General features: G+C 54.3%; 7 protein-coding genes across 7 annotated transcripts; 4 read left to right on the top strand and 3 right to left on the bottom strand.

The window, feature by feature from the left end:
• Positions 1–575: 575 nt before the first annotated feature.
• Positions 576–2,668, bottom strand: BO86DRAFT_361758 (methionine--tRNA ligase MES1; the record flags this gene model as incomplete). The annotated part of the gene is made up of 2 exons (XM_025669881.1): positions 2,503–2,668; positions 576–2,418 (listed from the first exon to the last, which is right to left on the bottom strand). Exons 1-2 carry the CDS (start codon positions 2,640–2,642, stop codon positions 576–578), a joined length of 1,983 nt encoding a protein of 660 aa, XP_025527941.1. The 5' UTR covers positions 2,643–2,668.
• Positions 2,669–3,052: 384 nt separating this feature from the next.
• On the top strand, positions 3,053–3,643 carry BO86DRAFT_312501 (Yae1 family protein; the record flags this gene model as incomplete). Its single annotated transcript, XM_025667959.1, has 1 exon — positions 3,053–3,643. One exon carries the CDS (start codon positions 3,053–3,055, stop codon positions 3,641–3,643), a length of 591 nt encoding a protein of 196 aa, XP_025527940.1.
• A 558-nt stretch (positions 3,644–4,201) lies between these two features.
• BO86DRAFT_312443 (SMP-30/gluconolactonase/LRE family protein) lies at positions 4,202–5,607 on the top strand (the record flags this gene model as incomplete). Its single annotated transcript, XM_025667955.1, has 4 exons — positions 4,202–4,335; positions 4,393–4,952; positions 5,001–5,238; positions 5,304–5,607. The coding sequence occupies 4 exons, from the start codon at positions 4,202–4,204 to the stop codon at positions 5,605–5,607; spliced, it is 1,236 nt and encodes a 411-aa protein (XP_025527939.1).
• Positions 5,608–5,947: 340 nt separating this feature from the next.
• BO86DRAFT_389035 (uncharacterized protein) lies at positions 5,948–6,861 on the bottom strand. The gene has a single exon (XM_025672023.1). It carries the CDS (start codon positions 6,601–6,603, stop codon positions 6,313–6,315), a length of 291 nt encoding a protein of 96 aa, XP_025527938.1. The 5' UTR covers positions 6,604–6,861; the 3' UTR covers positions 5,948–6,312.
• A 674-nt stretch (positions 6,862–7,535) lies between these two features.
• BO86DRAFT_409640 (kinase-like protein) lies at positions 7,536–8,842 on the top strand (the record flags this gene model as incomplete). The annotated part of the gene is made up of 3 exons (XM_025674432.1): positions 7,536–8,403; positions 8,452–8,745; positions 8,796–8,842. 3 exons carry the CDS (start codon positions 7,536–7,538, stop codon positions 8,840–8,842), a joined length of 1,209 nt encoding a protein of 402 aa, XP_025527937.1.
• A 574-nt stretch (positions 8,843–9,416) lies between these two features.
• Positions 9,417–12,884, top strand: BO86DRAFT_456063 (uncharacterized protein). Its single transcript, XM_025677147.1, has 2 exons — positions 9,417–9,883; positions 9,933–12,884. Exons 1-2 carry the CDS (start codon positions 9,444–9,446, stop codon positions 12,616–12,618), a joined length of 3,126 nt encoding a protein of 1,041 aa, XP_025527936.1. The 5' UTR covers positions 9,417–9,443; the 3' UTR covers positions 12,619–12,884.
• A 97-nt stretch (positions 12,885–12,981) lies between these two features.
• Positions 12,982–14,782, bottom strand: BO86DRAFT_456062 (S-adenosyl-L-methionine-dependent methyltransferase). Its single transcript, XM_025677146.1, has 3 exons — positions 14,298–14,782; positions 13,649–14,236; positions 12,982–13,569 (listed from the first exon to the last, which is right to left on the bottom strand). The coding sequence occupies exons 1-3, from the start codon at positions 14,538–14,540 to the stop codon at positions 13,036–13,038; spliced, it is 1,365 nt and encodes a 454-aa protein (XP_025527935.1). The 5' UTR covers positions 14,541–14,782; the 3' UTR covers positions 12,982–13,035.
• Positions 14,783–15,956: the final 1,174 nt, after the last annotated feature.

Here is a 15,956-nt window from a genome sequence, read left to right as displayed (position 1 = left end):
CTGAGAGTCATTGCACAAGGTGTTTAGTCTGCAAAGGTCATACATATGGCTGCGGATGGGATTCTTGATCTTCTGGACGAGGACTTGATATCGATGTCTCTACCATGATGGATAATTGGAAAACACTGAGAGACCCATGTGAAATGCATCGACGATGGTTGAATCAAGCAGCACGCCTGGATGGCAGAACCCGAAAACTACATGGGCCGGAACACCGCAGGCCACACGCACACACCCTTGCTCGCCCCTGCCCTACCCCCTAACCATGACGGAAAACCCCGAAGAACTATCCAGGAATTTGAAAGCATCACGACGATAGCAAAAGAAACTTAAAAGAAAAATCTGGAATCAATCTGCATCATATCTCGTATCGAATCTGCGCATATGTATATGGAACAGGTAAAAAATAAAACATAGGAAAAATATAAGGCTTCTAATCCAACCACACCCACGAACAAGACCCAAGTCGCTCTAAAAGACTTGCAAGAAGAGAGACAATAAAACTTTCTTTCCCCGGGAAAACCAGCAGCAATTCTTGAATGCTCTTTGAGGGTTGATTCGGAAGGAAGGGGAGTCTAAGAGGTGGGAAGCGTCACCTGGGCGACACCGTCGGTGACCTTGTCGACGGCCTCGGTGGAGGAGGACGAGGCATCGGATTTCTCGACACCACCTTTCGCGGAGGCCTCGACGGGTTGGCCGCCGGCAGCGGCAGCAGCAGCGGCGGCGGCGGCAGCCTCCTTGGCCTTCTTCTCCTTCTTCTTGGCCTTGGCGGCGGCGTTGGCGGCTTTCTTCGCGGCGATCTTGGCGGCTTCTTCCTCCTTCTTCTGGCGGTCGGCCTGGGAGCCGCCGAAGAGGTCGCGCCACTCGTCGGCCTTCTTGGGGTCGATGCGCGAGAACAGGTACTGGGCCTTGCCGATCTTGTGGCCGGGCTTGACGGCGTCGGGCTTCCAGCCGTCCTTGAGGTCGTCGAGGGCGGGGATCAGGCTGAAGGGGACGGCGAGCTGCTCGTTGATCGCCTTGGAGGTGGCGGGGAGGTAGGGGGCGAAGACGCTGGCGAGCAGGTGGATGAGGTTGAGCACGGTGCCGACGACGGCGGCGGCGCGCTCGGGCTCGTTGGCGATGAGCGAGTTGTCCAGGCGGTTGGCCTGGATCAGGCCGTTGCCGATCTCGGCCAGCTTCATGGCGCTGACGACACCGGCGCGCAGGTGGGCGCCCTCCATCTCCTCGACGTACTGGCGCAGGGTGGCGGTCACCTCGTCCAGGGTGGGCTGGAAGGCCTCCGGCACGGTGAACTCGGGCACCACCGACCCGTACGAGGCGATCACCAGCTTGATCACCCGGTTGACCAGGTTGCCCAGCTTGGCCAGCAGCTCGCTGTTGTTGCTGTCCACGAAGGAGCGCCACTCGAACTGCGTGTCGCCCGTCTCGGGCCGGTTCTTGAGCAGGTAGTACCGCCACACGTCCGGGGGCACGCCCGTCTGCTTGGCGTTGTTGCCGAACACCCCGATGCCGCGCGACTTGCTGAACTTGCCGCCCTCGTAGTTCAGGTACTCGGTCGTGCTGAGGTGGTGCAGCTTCGTCCACTTGTCGCCCGTGCCCATCTGGCAGCCGGGGAAGATGACGCTGTGGAACGGCACGTTGTCCTTGCCCAGGAACTGGTAGAGCTGCACCTCCTCCGGGTTGCGCCACCAGAGCTCCCAGTCCGGCGTGTAGTTGGCCGTGATGGACGGGTAGCCGATGCACGCCTCGAACCAGACGTAGAGCACCTTGTTCTCGAAGCCCTCCAGCGGCACGGGCACCCCCCACTTCAGGTCACGGGTGATCCCGCGGTCCTTCAGGCCCTCCTTCAGCCAGGACTCGGTGATGACGCGGGAGTTCTTGGGCCAGTCGCCCTTCTCGATGGCCTTGGCGGACCATTCCTCGATCTGCGGCTGGAGCTTGTCCAGCAGGAGGTGGATGTGTTTGGTCTCGCGGCGGACGGGGGTGGCGCCGTCCAGCTTGCAGCGGGGGTTGATGAGGTCGAAGGGGTCGAGGAGGTGGCCACACTTGTCGCACTGGTCACCCCGGGCGTCGTCGTAGTGGCAGCGAGGGCACTCGCCCTCGACGTAGCGATCGGCCAGGAAGGAGTTGTGCGTCTCACAGAACGGCTGCTCGGCGGTCTTCTCGGTCAGGTAGCCGTTGTCGTAGAGTCGCTTGAAGATGGCCTGGGAGATCTCGGTGTGCTGTTTCGTCGGGGTGCGGCCGAAGTGGTCGAAGCCAATCTCGAACCACTCGTATACTTCTTGGTGGATCTTGTTGTACTTGGCACACAGCTCCTCCGGAGTCACCTTCTCCTCCAACGCCTTGGTCTCCGTCGCAGTTCCGTACTCATCGGTACCGCAGATGTAGAGAGTCTGGTGTCCGGCGGCCTTGTGGTATCTAATTGACTGTCAGGTTAGATTGAAAGATCAGGCAACCGATGAGTGGGGGAGAAGGAGGAGGAGGATGAAGGGCAAGACGGACCTGGCGAAAACATCGGCGCTGAGCACGGAACCAACAATGTTACCCAAGTGGGGGACGTTGTTCACGTAGGGCAGGGCACTGGTCACCAGAATATTGCGCTGGCCCTTCTTAGGAAGGATTTTGGAATTGTCGGACGCCATTTTTGTGGAAGGGCGAGAAGGAGGGGAGAAGAAGAGGAGGAAGAGGAGCGGAGGTGAAGATATTGGCGGGGTAAAGTAAAAGTTGCACGGTTTGTGTCGCTGCGCCGCTGCCGGAGGATGATTCATCGCCTCTTCCGATCTTTCGTTTCTCCGCAGCGCTTGCTTTGCTTATCGACCTCTCTATCTACCTCTCTATCTACCGACTCGCTATCGCGCTCTTCGCTCTATTCCGAATTCTTCTTTCCCTGGACTGCTCTCCGTGTCAATCAGTCTTTCTGGTTTGACTTCCTGTGTTGTGTTCTCTTTATCTACGTTCTACCTGGTTCAGTCGTCTTTGCCCACGCCCTCCGGCTCTCACCCCCACCCCCCACCAGGAAACCAGGAACAAGAGGGGAAAATTCAATCCGCCAATGGACGGTAATCTGCTGGAGAGTCTCCTCGACCTGGAGGAAGAGTTCTACCAAGAGGGCTTCAACCTGGGCTCTGCGGACGGCGCCTTGGCTGGCTACACCGAAGGAAGTGTCTTCGCCGTCGAGAAAGGATTCGAAAAGTTCGTCGAGATCGGAAGACTGTACGGGAAGGCCTTGGTTTGGGCGCAGCGAGTTGCAGACTCCGACCCGTCGGTCTCTGCCAAAGCCGTGTCGGAGTCGCAAACGGAGAATGGGACGAGTGACAAGCCGAGCGAAGGATTGCTGGACCCATCTCTTTGCAAGGAGATGCCAAACCTGGTGACGAGCTCCAGACTGGCCAAGAATCTCGACACTCTGCTCGAATTAGTCGACCCGGCTTCTCTGCCGATGATGAACGATGAGGAGGCCGTCAACGACGTGGACGAACGCTACAAGGGCGCGGTCATGAAAGCCAAGCTCATCCAGCGTTCGCTGGGCGAAAAGGAAGACAATTCGGATATCCATCCGGACGCAAAGGAGACGTCGACTGCATCTGCAGGTGACGGAACAGGCAGCATCGAAGACATCAGCTCATTAAGTATTCGCCATTGAGGACCCTCGTTGCTGCCAGTCCGCAATTCCCGTCCGACGCATTGCTCTGCAAGGGATGTCGCGGGTTTGCCTTGGCAACGGATCGGTTGCTTTTCCAGATCGGAGTTACTCCGAATCGTTTGCTCGATCTGCCAAGTTGCAACCAAAGCCCCCTCAAGCTAAGATCCTTGATAGTCCATGACCTTACTGTGTTGTGGTTAGCTTGGGTGAATAGCTTCAGATACTCGGGCGAACCGCGAGGCCCGATCGCTCGCCACGCATCCCCGCAGCCGAGGTTTTCCCCCGCCAAGTCGGTTTCTCACCCACATTTGGCCCTTCTTCACCCCCACGGAATTCTCTCGGATACTGAGAAGTTGGCTCACCGGTGTCGGTGTGTTGATCCCAGGCACCATTCCCTTTTTTGGGGCCACCCTCTCCGTTTGGGGATGCATGGTCCTCATCTATAAATACCAGCCTTGGCCTGCTCAATTCTATCACTCCAATGCCATGAAATTGGATGTTCGGTCTTCCACCGTATAGCTGGGACTACCACTTTTGTTGTCTAGACCGGTAGTCATCATGCAGTCAATTTTTCTATCTTTAGTCTTTCTTGCCCCCGGACTGGCTCGTGCTCAAACGGGAGTCACACAGCCCATCTCAGAGGACTGCGGCCCCTCCGTGGTATGCATTAATCGCTATGGCAATGTCCTACCGTGAGTGACTTATGGCACATAGTCCCTGTGTAGATAGTCCATCTGATGCATAATTAGCTACCACTTTTTCCGCAATCTAACCACAATGGATGCACCCACCACATTTGGTGACACCACGGTAGCCAACGGGACCAAGCTGAACGACATAAAGTCGGCCGATTTCATTGTGTACAACAAGGAGAAAGGTCTCGAGGCTTTAGGGCCCAACCCCAGTTACGAGTATGTCTTTGCGGTGAATGAGGCCGTGCACGAGGCCCCCGTCTATGTAGCGGCACAGAACAAGCTGTATTTGTCGCAGCTGGCTCCTCCCACTGGCTATCTCCCACAGCTGGTGGTCGACCTAAACCAGGATCCCCCAACATTATCCGAGTTTCTGTCTGATCCACCCGTATACGCACCCAATGGTGGTACCTTCCACGATGGTAAGATCATCTGGGGTGCCTCTGGTGGCAACAACTCCATTGGAGGTTCCGAGCAGCGCGTGGGATTGCGAACCCTGGATCCCGAGACCAATAAGACCGTCAGCTTGGTCAACAACTACTTTGGCTACTACTTCAACACGGTTGATGATCTTGCCGTTCATCCCAAGACGGGAGATATATGGTTTACCGATCCTCGTGAGTGCACATTACATCCTTCCTCGCACATCTGCTAACGGTCTCCAGAATACTCTTGGTTCAATGCCCTAACCGATACACCTCCTCAGCTACCCGCTGCCAGCTATCGTTATAACACTTCGTCCGGCGCAGTTGTCGTCGTCGACGACAGCATAGGACAGCCGAATGGCATCGCTTTCACCCCTGACGGTTCAATCGTCTATATCAGCGACACAGCTGCTGTCAGCGCCCCGGTTGACCCGAAGTACGGCCATCCCGGCAGTACCTTCAACACTACTCACCGGAGGTAACTAATCTCGAGACTCTGTCTATTACTTGCATTGACTCAAGATAACTGACATCATCCACCAGAACCATCTATGCCTTTGACGTGAGTCAAGATGGAGCTCACGCCTATAACAAGCGGCCCATCTACCTCGCACCTGGCTTTGTCCCCGATGGATTGAAAGTGGCCGCAAATGGCTACATCGTTACCGGCTGTGGTTACGGGGTGGACGTCATAGACCCATCTGGAGAATTGCTGTTCACTATTCAGACGAATTACACGGTTCAGAATTTTGCCTGGACCGGCCCGGAGCTGAAGACGCTGTGGCTGATGGGGAATGGAGGAATCAGCAAGGTGGAATGGGAGCTTGCAGGGCAGGAGCTGAAATAAGTCGGGCTACAGGAAGATTTGCATGAACATTAATTGCATGGCTATTCTTATGATTGACGTCTAGATTGCATGTGCGTCGGAAGACTGGCAAGCACTGCTTCTCTTGTATCTCAAAGCGTGAATACATTACATACCTAGTTCAAAGGCTCGAGTCATCAGCATGGCCTTGCAGAACTCCAATCTGTTTTCTCGATTACAGGGAGATCACCTGCAGTCGAATCTAGTGAAAGAAAGACGAGCAGGTTATCATGGGCCTGTCACGTGGTGTCAAGTTTCTCTCCTCTTGTGTCTTCATTGATGATCCTTCGTCAGCATGCTATAGAAGGAACTGGCATACATCGTTCCATAAACTCCTGCGACAGATGAAACGCCGACTAGACAGATCCATGCAACGGAACACATCTGAAAGATATATGATAAACATCGGCTGCTTTCCCACCCATTGCCGACAGGAGCCACTGCGATATCAGCTTATCGACGCCGAAGCCGACGCCGACAACTCGACTGACACATCGGCATCGGCATCGGCATCGACATCGACATCAACTCCCAGCCCCTTGATCACAAACCAGATCACGGTCAGCTCTGCCTGTCTCAGTCGAGACTCTATGACTCACTTCTGCTCGCTTGTCCTTTCGCCATCGCGGAGGTCTGTCGCCGAGAAGCTGTCAATGCACGCACTTCGTCAGCCTGGCTTTCCCTTCCTCAAGTATCCATTTTATCATTCGAACTCACCGACCGCTTGCCCCTGTGCATGTCCTGAGGCGTTGAGCTGTTAGGTTTCCGCGTTGAGACCCAGATCAGTTGATACACCCTTGGTAACAGGATCACTGTCAGATTCTTCTCTTTGGTGTTCATTGTTCTTCTGTCTTTCTCTTGACTCACCACCTGTCGTCTTTCAAGATTGGCGCCCTGGTCCGCGGGAAGAGCGGCTGCGAGCACGCAGAGAAGTGCCAGCAGAAGGGCTGGCTGCATGATCTTGGCGAATGCAAGCATTATTGTTGTGGTAGGCTGCGGAAGAGAGGAGAGAGGAAGATGAAGCCGAAGCGATGATTAAACGGATGGAATGGTCTGAACAATGGGGAATCGACGATTCACTTGGAACCATTTACAGTTTATTTATACGCGCGATCCCCAATGCCCTATTTTGCAATCGTCCTAGTCTGTTCATCTGTATTCCCTACTTTGGAGGGGACTCGACAAGCACCTGCTCAATCATCGAAATCATACTTTTATTCACGCGTTCCACGTCACCTTCCCATGCCTTGCATAAGACACACAACCACAGTCGACCGTATATCAGAACCAAGCGACAGGATTGGTTGGACCCCTTTGCCGAAGAGCACCCAAGAAACGAGGCCTCTTTCTGGCTGAACTATGCGGCAATGTTCTGCAGACCGTGTCTCAGTAGTCTTTTCTGCAGGGAACGGTTTTGCAGATACGAGCTCTGATCGAGGTAGGAATTGGTCGACTATCAATCGTTAATTCTTCTCGCGTGCAGCACCAAACTCAATTAAGTTGGCGGTGGCTGTATTTCGGGGAATTTCTCAAGGATCGTCATCCAACCAGAGCTGAGACACCATCCATGCTAGCAGCACACGGGCTGCTTCTCATAATTGTGGTCTGTGGAGATCAATTTGTATAGATGCAAGGGCCATCGCTGATGCTTTTTAATTCTCTATCCTGGGAGCCAATTCTGCAGGCGGACCGCATCCGGTGTAGGGGATTTCGGTGACTATGAGACTAGTCAATGAATGGCCTTGTGAGAGACGTCCATACTGGCGTATGGATGCGGCAGAATAGGCCTGTGAGGGACAGTAATTCTGATGGGGATGCCCGCCCTAGCATCTGCCTCTACTTCATGATACCTGCTGTCTACGTTGATCCGAACTCCTGTCTCGCGCTTGACTGACCGAACCTCCGTCAGCATGGTAGCCTCAACTGCCTGGTCAGTCTTCCAAATTCCACTGGGCATCTGTTTGTTCTTATTTATGCTCGAACAAATCAGATGCCGACCGTGGAGCTCTGCCCTCCCAGACCACTCGAGCCAGCCAGCAGTGGATCAAGAACAGGAGGAGAGACACAAACTTCCCGACTTCATCCAGTCATGGGAGACCTATAAGAACTACACCAGCCGCCACAGAACTTTTACCGGCCACGCGGACCGTCAAGCGACCATCGACATCCTTCAATCCCGCGTCCCGGCGTCCCGAGTTCAGGAAGACGACGACCCGGACCAAACCACGATTTTCACCGACAGATACCGACTCGAGATCGATCAACGAGGAATCCTCGGCCACGGGGCCAGCGGCTACGTCTATCCCGGCATCTTGTCCCATCTGAGGCTCAACGAAGCCCAGGATGTCGCCGTGAAGGTCTCGCATCACCCCCATGTGCTGTGGGAGGCTCAGCTAATGGATCTCATTCACGGCGATCACCTGCTCCATTACGTGGAGACGGTGACCATTCCCCAACCAGAAGATGACAGGGCCGCAAATGGACTGGTCTATGCAATGGTCATGCCGCGCATGCAGGGGACTCTACATTCGTGGGCGGCCAGGTCGCCGTCGGGCGAGGAGCCAGAGCAGCGGACTCGTTCCGCTATGCTACAAATGTGGGAAGGGCTAGTCCAGCTCCATGCACAGGGCTTCGCGCATCGGGACGTGAAGCTCGCGAACATGGTGTATAGATGGAACGAGACGGGGGACATGCACATACTCCTCTCGGATCTGGATCGCGCTACCCCTGCCCGAGAGGTGGGAGGCAGTGCGGGGACTTTGGGGTATCTATCTCAAGGTAGGTCTTTAACGTAAGGGATCGGAAGCTCTCCTGACGCACGAGCAGAGATCCTACTCGACCAAAAACACGACCCCATGAGCTCGGATGTCTTTGCCATGGCGATGTCGTTCCTGGGGTTGGTCTCCAGCAAAATGTCGGCTGATCGGGACTTTCGCATGCTGGTGTGGAAGAGTGTGGTTGATGCTGCGACACAGTCGCGCGTCGAAGCCACTCTACTTGAGTTGTTTGGCAGCAGCTTGTCCGCGAGGCAGGCGGGACTGTTGGCGAAAGCGCTGTGCGAGCAAGAGGGGGAGGATGCGGGCAGCTGGATGCGGCGCATCACGGCTAGGGAGTTTCTTGGTGAGTTGCGAGGGATGATGGATAGTGGGTTGTGGTGACCTGCAAGGCAGCCGATAACAAATATGGTTTCCTTTGCTCTCTGGTCATCCCCAAATAATGGACCAAAGTCATCTTTGTCTTGGAAGCTAAAATGTTTATTAAGCTCCTTGTACTGATTCCCTGCCCAATTGGATACCAGTGGACTCTCTAGCCTCAGTATAGAGAGTTGAAGGTGCGAAGAAGGTCCCCTTTTCATACTAACACGTCAGCACTGGCAGTAGGTATACCGTATATGTAGATAGATATACATGTCCATATTTGAAGACATATTTGCAGAGACTTGATTCTGCCGCAGCCCTCCGGTTTTTCTTCTTCTCGCTTGCTTGCTTGCAGAAGTACTAAATGTAGTAACTTCGGTAACTTCCCGTCCTGGCCCCGGCTCGGCTTCTTGTCTTCCACATCTCTTTCTCTCCATCGGTGGTAGAAGTCATTCTGGCGCCAAATACACCATCCTTGGTTTACTTCTAGAACACACATGCTGGGTTTACCTTCAACTATCGCCGCTGGAGGATTTTAGTACTCCTGCACACGGAAAAACAAGCAGCCGACTGCTAAGGCACAGCCTTGTGGACGTGGACTAAATTACCCCGCTCCAACCATGGCTGACATACACACACCCCTTGGCGATTCAGTGCCCATTGCTGGCATCGGCATTCAGTATGGACCCCCTAAGCGCCTTCTCGCTCGCGTGTAACATTCTTCAAGTCATCGAACTGGGTCAGAAAACCCTGACCCTTACCCTAAATTACCGCAAAGCCAGCACGGGCGAAACACGCGAGCACGAGGATCTGCAAGGAGTGCTGCAATGCCTGATCAGCTTGAATGTCGACCTGCACGCCTCGATCCCGACCTCCACTGAGCCAGGCAGTCTCACCCCGGCGCTGGCTCGGCTGAAACAGGCCAACGAAGAGTGTCTTCGTCTGTCGATCGAGTTTGTAGACTTGTTGAACAAGCTGAAGCTCCGCACCCCCCATGCATTGCTGGAGTCCATCCGGGCCAGCATCAAGACGTTATGGAACCGCGATCGCATGGAAGCTATGTCTAAGGCTGTTGGTCGAGCGCGGGAGAATCTCAACACCGCACTGCTCTTCTACCTCAAGTATGTCCCTGGCCAACGCTTGACTGGACTGTCACTAAGCGCGTGGTAGAGATACCCAAGCCACCGTGGCGGGCCAGGATCAGATCCTCCAATCTACGGCTCAGCTAGAGGACAACGTCTTATCTGCACTGGAGGAACGTTGTGCACTGATCCGAGCCGACGTACGCCAGGTTCTGGAGCAGGTGCAGGCACCCGGCGTGAACCACGCGGCAGAAACTCAGCTTCTGGTCTCGCATCGGCACCAGCTCGACTACCTTCAACGTCAGATCCAGGGCATTCTCGACCGACAAGAACATCTGAGCAACCTGGATGAGCAAAGAAGACTAGCGGAAAACCACCAAATGTTCTTGGCTAGCATTCAATTCCCGCAAATGCAGGAACGTGCTCAACAGATTCGCGCTGCACACGAAAAGACCTACCGATGGGTCCTGCAACCACACAACCCGCGTTCGGTGGTGGCTTGGCTATCTGCTCCCACGGACAGCGAACCTATTTACTGGATCTCCGGTAAACCGGGTGCGGGAAAGTCGACCTTGATGCGCTACCTGGACCAAAATTTGAATTATGAGGAGCATATGCTTCCCTGGGCAAGTGGGGTTACCGTTATCCGAGCTTCATATTACTTCTGGAACGCAGGGAATGCGCTACAGAAGTCTTTCGAAGGACTCGTGCGCTCCTTGCTTGCCCAGATACTCGAACAGCAGCCTGAGCTCATAGCCCGCATCACGACACTCGGACCAAAGTACAATCCCCGGACTTGGGGTTCGAGTAATGTGGAATGGACCCAGTCTGAGCTACTGAGTCTACTTCATATGTGCATTGGCGCACTGCAAGATCGCTACAAAGTGCTCCTTCTTATCGATGGCCTAGATGAATATGAAGGCACCGACGAGTTACGGCGGGACGTGATCCGAAGTTTGTTTGGGCTGAACGGAATGGCAAACATGAAGATATGTCTGTCAAGCCGGCCATGGAACGTATTCCGAGATGCCTTCAGCAGCACACCGCAACTACGATTAGAGGACCTTACTTATCAGGATATCAGCACATATATCAGGACCGAGCTTACCAAATCCCCCCGCTTTCGATATCTTCACCTTCGCCAGAAAGCTGAGGCAGACAGACTAATCTTAGCGATGACTGAAAAGGCCGCTGGGGTTTTCTTATGGGTGCGGCTCGTGGTCCGCGACCTACTCGAAGCTCTCCAGGATGGCGATAATATGGCTGCCCTATCGCGAAAGCTCAACGGCATCCCCGCTGACCTGGATGAATACTTCCGTAGGATGATTGATTCGATTCCTTCCCTGCACAGACGAGAAGCGTCAAAAATGATTCAAATCGCATTGCATGAGGAGACCGCGTTCACCGCACTCCACCCGCTGCGGATGCTTGATCTCTTGTTCATTGACGAGCCTGTCCTTGACTTTGCAGACACAGGACCGTCGAACTGTCCCATTCTAGATCTAGCTGATCGTGAAGGTCTTGCATTTATGTTAGACTCTACGTACCGTAGGCTCAGCAGTCGGTGTATGGGACTGCTGGAGTGCGTATTTGATTTGGAGTTTTCTGGTTTTCTTGACCTTACCACTCCGGATTTCCTGGAGGCCTACGATGGGCGTCAATTCAGTTCTGCGCTGTGTACACAGATTGCGGAGTCGGCAGAGATAGGACACACCTTCATGCTAACTATCAGCTTCTTACATCGCAGCTGCCGGGACTTCCTTCGATCTCCTGAGATTCAGGAGTTACTGCATCAATACACCGGCGGGCCGTTTGACGCAAGGCGGTACCTGGTCAACGCCAGAATCTGTCAACTTCAAACCTTGATGGTTGCTGGAATCAACCTTGAATTGAGTTTTGGCATCGCAAGTTATCTGGCGAGCGCGCTAGCAGTGCCCGGATGGAGGGAGTCCACCCCAGCCATCAGAGCAGCCCGAGTCCTGGACCCAGTCATTGACGTTCTCCTATCAGCGAGCGACCACAACAGCAGCATGGATGTCGGCTGGTACATAGGCAAACTGGCAGGCAGATGGGCGGATGAACGGAGCTGTTTCCTGACTCTCGCTATCGACTTTGACTTGCGAGGCTATGTCAGGGCATGTCTCGGTCCAGCGCAAGTCCGCAACAAGGCAGGCCGCCCGATCCTGGACCATGTTCTCCAGCCAGAATTCTGCCGGCGTCGTGGCTCCCTGGGTATCGGATACTCATTGGTCAGCCCCGAACTCGTGCGCCTTGTGCTCGAAAACGGAGGCGACCCCAATGAATCTTACCGAGGAGGGACCATTTGGGCACGATTCCTCGCGTGGACGGCAGGTTGCTTAGTTGATTATCTCACCGTTGACGCCGAATTTGTCCAAGCCCACGTCGAGTCTATCGCGCTGCTGCTACAGCACGGTGCGACACTCGTGGTTCCCCATTCCTGGCTTGCAAGCGGCAGTTCCGGCTGGGCCAAGGTCATGACCCACCCGGACTCAGGCCTGCAGGAAGGCGATCGATTCCGTCGCCAGACATCACCCGTCTCAGCCTCCCCTCACACGGCTTCTGTCGTGGACCAGCCATGTTATGCCGTCACTGATCTCCTGCAAGCGTTCCGCCCATGGTTCGGAGGAGAGATCGACCGGTTGATTGCTCTCGCGCAACGCTCTGCAACCGTTTCTGCCTTGGGGCAGGGCATCACGACCCTTCCTCTTCGCCCTAGGACCGAGTATATCCGACCGGGAGTCGAATCTGCGTAGTATGCTGGTCGGCAAATAGAGATGTGGTGTCACCCGCACCAAGTCTGTTCGCAGGAGGTTTTGGAATAACTTCATATCTGTATAGCTACAATACTGTGGAACAGTTGAACCTTCACTGCAAAAGTGCGCAGGATAACTCCCATGGCCTCGAGCATGATCAACACAATTGAACGAGGATGCGAATGCACTCGCGGGAGGTACGGAGATCCGTAAGCCGAGTATGAGTATAGATGAATGAGGTCAGGACAGGTGAAGATGAAGACAGCAAAAGGGCTATTGCTTGGTAGGGTAGGTTAAGTTAAAGGAACATATAACAAAACGCTCAATTCTACCAACAAGAACTAATGTCTATACTGCCTCATAGCGAAGCTAGGGAAACCCCAGGCTCTGCCTCTTGGGCAATTCTAGTGCAACCTATCATCCCCGAAACACAAAGTCGAGGATCCCGAACGGCGATCCGGCAGGAAGATGAACCTCCCGCAAGTCAAAGCGACCATCGGCCTGCTTGACCACCTCCGTCCAGTCGTGGATGGTCCGCTCTTTCGAGTTACACGCCACATGCATCTGCAGATCCATGGCCGCGACCGATTTCCTGATCGGCAATGGAATCGCCAGCTTGTTCTGGGCCTCGTCATACTCCGCCGGCACCACGAAATCAAAGACGAGCAAATGATTTCCTGGCTTCAGCACTCCCAGCAGGTTCCGCACAATCTGCCGCACATACTTGTCGGACCAGTCATGCAGGACCGACTTGAGCAGGAAGACATCCGCAGGACAACTCTGCGCTTCAAAGAAGTTATGAGTCTGGAACGTGATGCGGGATGCATACGGCGTGGCGTTGATATTCGCCTCGAAGGCCGACTGGGCCGCGGCGAGATCCTGGACGATCAGGTTAAGCTTGGGATAGTGTTCGGCGAGAATGACGCTGATATGCCCGGCGGAACCTCCGAGCTATGCTGCGTTAGCACCGTGTTGCACCCCCCATGGACCAACTACCGCGAATAGTTCCAAAGCAGCAGCGAGAACTTACATCCACAACAGTAGCCCCATCCCCCAATCCACCCCAATCAAACCGCCTCAACACCCCCTCCGTCATCACCCCACTTGTCTCTCGCAAACCCTGCATCGCCTCCGCAAACCGCTTCGCCCGAAACCCCCTCGGCTGATCCGGCAGCCGCTCGAAATTCTCCAAGAACTCCCAAAGATCCGTGCCCCGCTGCCGGCCATCATGATCCGTCGCCAGCGGGATCGCGCAGGTTGTGACCTCTTCGGGTAGCGCCTCCCCATGCCGCCCCACAAACCACGTCTTCAACGCCTCCACCCCCACCGTCGCGGCGGGCCGCACATCCTCCAGATTATGGGCGAGAAAGGCCTGCGCGTACGGAAAACGCACCATGTGCGCAGACGCGGCGGTGTGCACGACCCGCTCGTTGCCTGGGGCCCCTTCCTCGGCGAAGACGAAGATGGTGAAGGCGAGCCGGAGGAAGCGGCGCACGATCGGTTCGGGGAGGTCGGTGGCGCGGGCGATGTCGGCGTAGCTGGCGGAGCCGTGGAGGGGGACTGCGTCCCAGAGGTTGAAGGTGTTGAAGACGTCGAAGGTGAGGAGGGCGTGGTTGGGCTTGCTTTGGGGTTAGGATCGAGATTCCGGTGGACAGAGGGGAGGGGAGGGGAGAACTTACAAACATGCTCTGTTGGAACCAGAAGTCGCTGGGTCCTGTCACTAAATGGTGCAGGGTTTCAAGAGTCTCTAGGAGCTTCAGGCGAGCGTTCTGGATCTTTGGGTCGGGGGGCATGGAGGCTGGCGCATTTACTGCCATGGAAGGCTGCGGTTGCCCCGCGGCGTTGAGCTGGCCGGCGAGCGAGTGGGTGAGGTCGGCGATGGTCGCGCCCAGGCTCTCGAGGCTGGGTTGTGTTGAGCCCATGGTTTATCTGCGGTTGATTGAGAATCAGTGAAGATTGGGGTTGGAGATGCTTGTCTGGATTCGAGGATCTTGGAAAAGAAGAGACCTCCCTTATATAGTCATTTCGCAAAACACGCTCCGAGGCAGCTTGACCCGCTACGGGATAACGATCGACCATGGCATTAGAAACAATCATCCTCTCAGCTATGACTGTAAAGTCCAAGTCCTCCGTGTGATATCACCAGTTGGGTAACCAATTCGCGGCAGCGGAGGCTTGATTCCTCGCAGAGCCTCTTTGCTTGTCCCGTGCTATGGATCTGTACACGAGTACACGAGGTAAGCGACACTTAGCGCTCCAATCGCTGCGGCTTAGTCCGCCGCCAGTCCACCGGGCACAGGCCCACGCGGCTGACGCAGGTCCGTGCGGCCAGCAGCACTCCTCAGTCTATTGTGAGAGTGATAACTGATTATGTAGATCAGCTGCAGCTTCAAGGTTACTGCATTCGGTATCCACCTCGGTGGGCCAGTCCCAACTAGTGATTCTAGCCCTAAAGCCCCAATGCTCACGGCAGCATGGGGCTCAGTGGTTGAACTGGCCGCTCCATGATTCAGTAGACTCAACTCTCAATTTACTACTACGAGCACCCTCTGGAGCATGACTATACATGTGCTACTGAGTAGGTATCATGGATTCATTTAGACGTGCCTACCTTAGTGTAGGTACATCATGGATACACCCCGCCCCTCCGCCATTCGGCTAAGCGCGCTTCACGTGACTACGGCTTTGAGAAGCCAATCAGGTCGCGTGAAAGAAAGCCGATATGTACACAGTATGTAATGTACTGTACAGCTGGGTAATCAGCAGGCATGCTCAGGCCCTCATAAGTATAAGGGCTAAGGGGTGAAACAGCGTGATGAACGAATAGCTCTCGCGAAGCCAAGGATGTCAGTATATTGCCTTAAGGTGTTGTTGCTGGTTTGCCTAACTCGCGAGGCAGCCGCCGCCCTTTGGGGTGGCCGCGGCCGGCTCGCTTAGCCGTCACGTGACTGCTGCCTTAGGTTGTCTATATACATTTCCCTTCGCGGATATCCGCGAAGGTTGGAAGGGCTGTTTGGGCCCTTACAATAAGCACCTACTACTACCTTAGGTACTACAGGTAGTATTCTCAGCTTAGAGCCCGAGTTGGAAAGATACTTGGTGCTTTGCAAAAATAGATAAATAAATAAAATAGATAGATAAATGAAATAAAATAAGATAGAGATAAAAATAGAAAGAAAAAAAGAAAAAGAATAAAAATGAAAAGAGAAATTTGAAAAAAAAAAAAAAAAAAAAAAAAAAAAAAAAAAAAAAAAAGAAAGAGAAAGAAACAGAGAAATGAGAAGAGAAATGAAGAGAAAAATAAAAAGAAAAATAAACACAAACTAAAAGATCAAAAC

This window comes from Aspergillus japonicus (assembly GCF_003184785.1).
Source record: "Aspergillus japonicus CBS 114.51 unplaced genomic scaffold BO86scaffold_22, whole genome shotgun sequence".
NCBI lineage: Eukaryota > Fungi > Ascomycota > Eurotiomycetes > Eurotiales > Aspergillaceae > Aspergillus > Aspergillus japonicus.
This window is presented reverse-complemented; position numbering and strand designations above follow the sequence as displayed.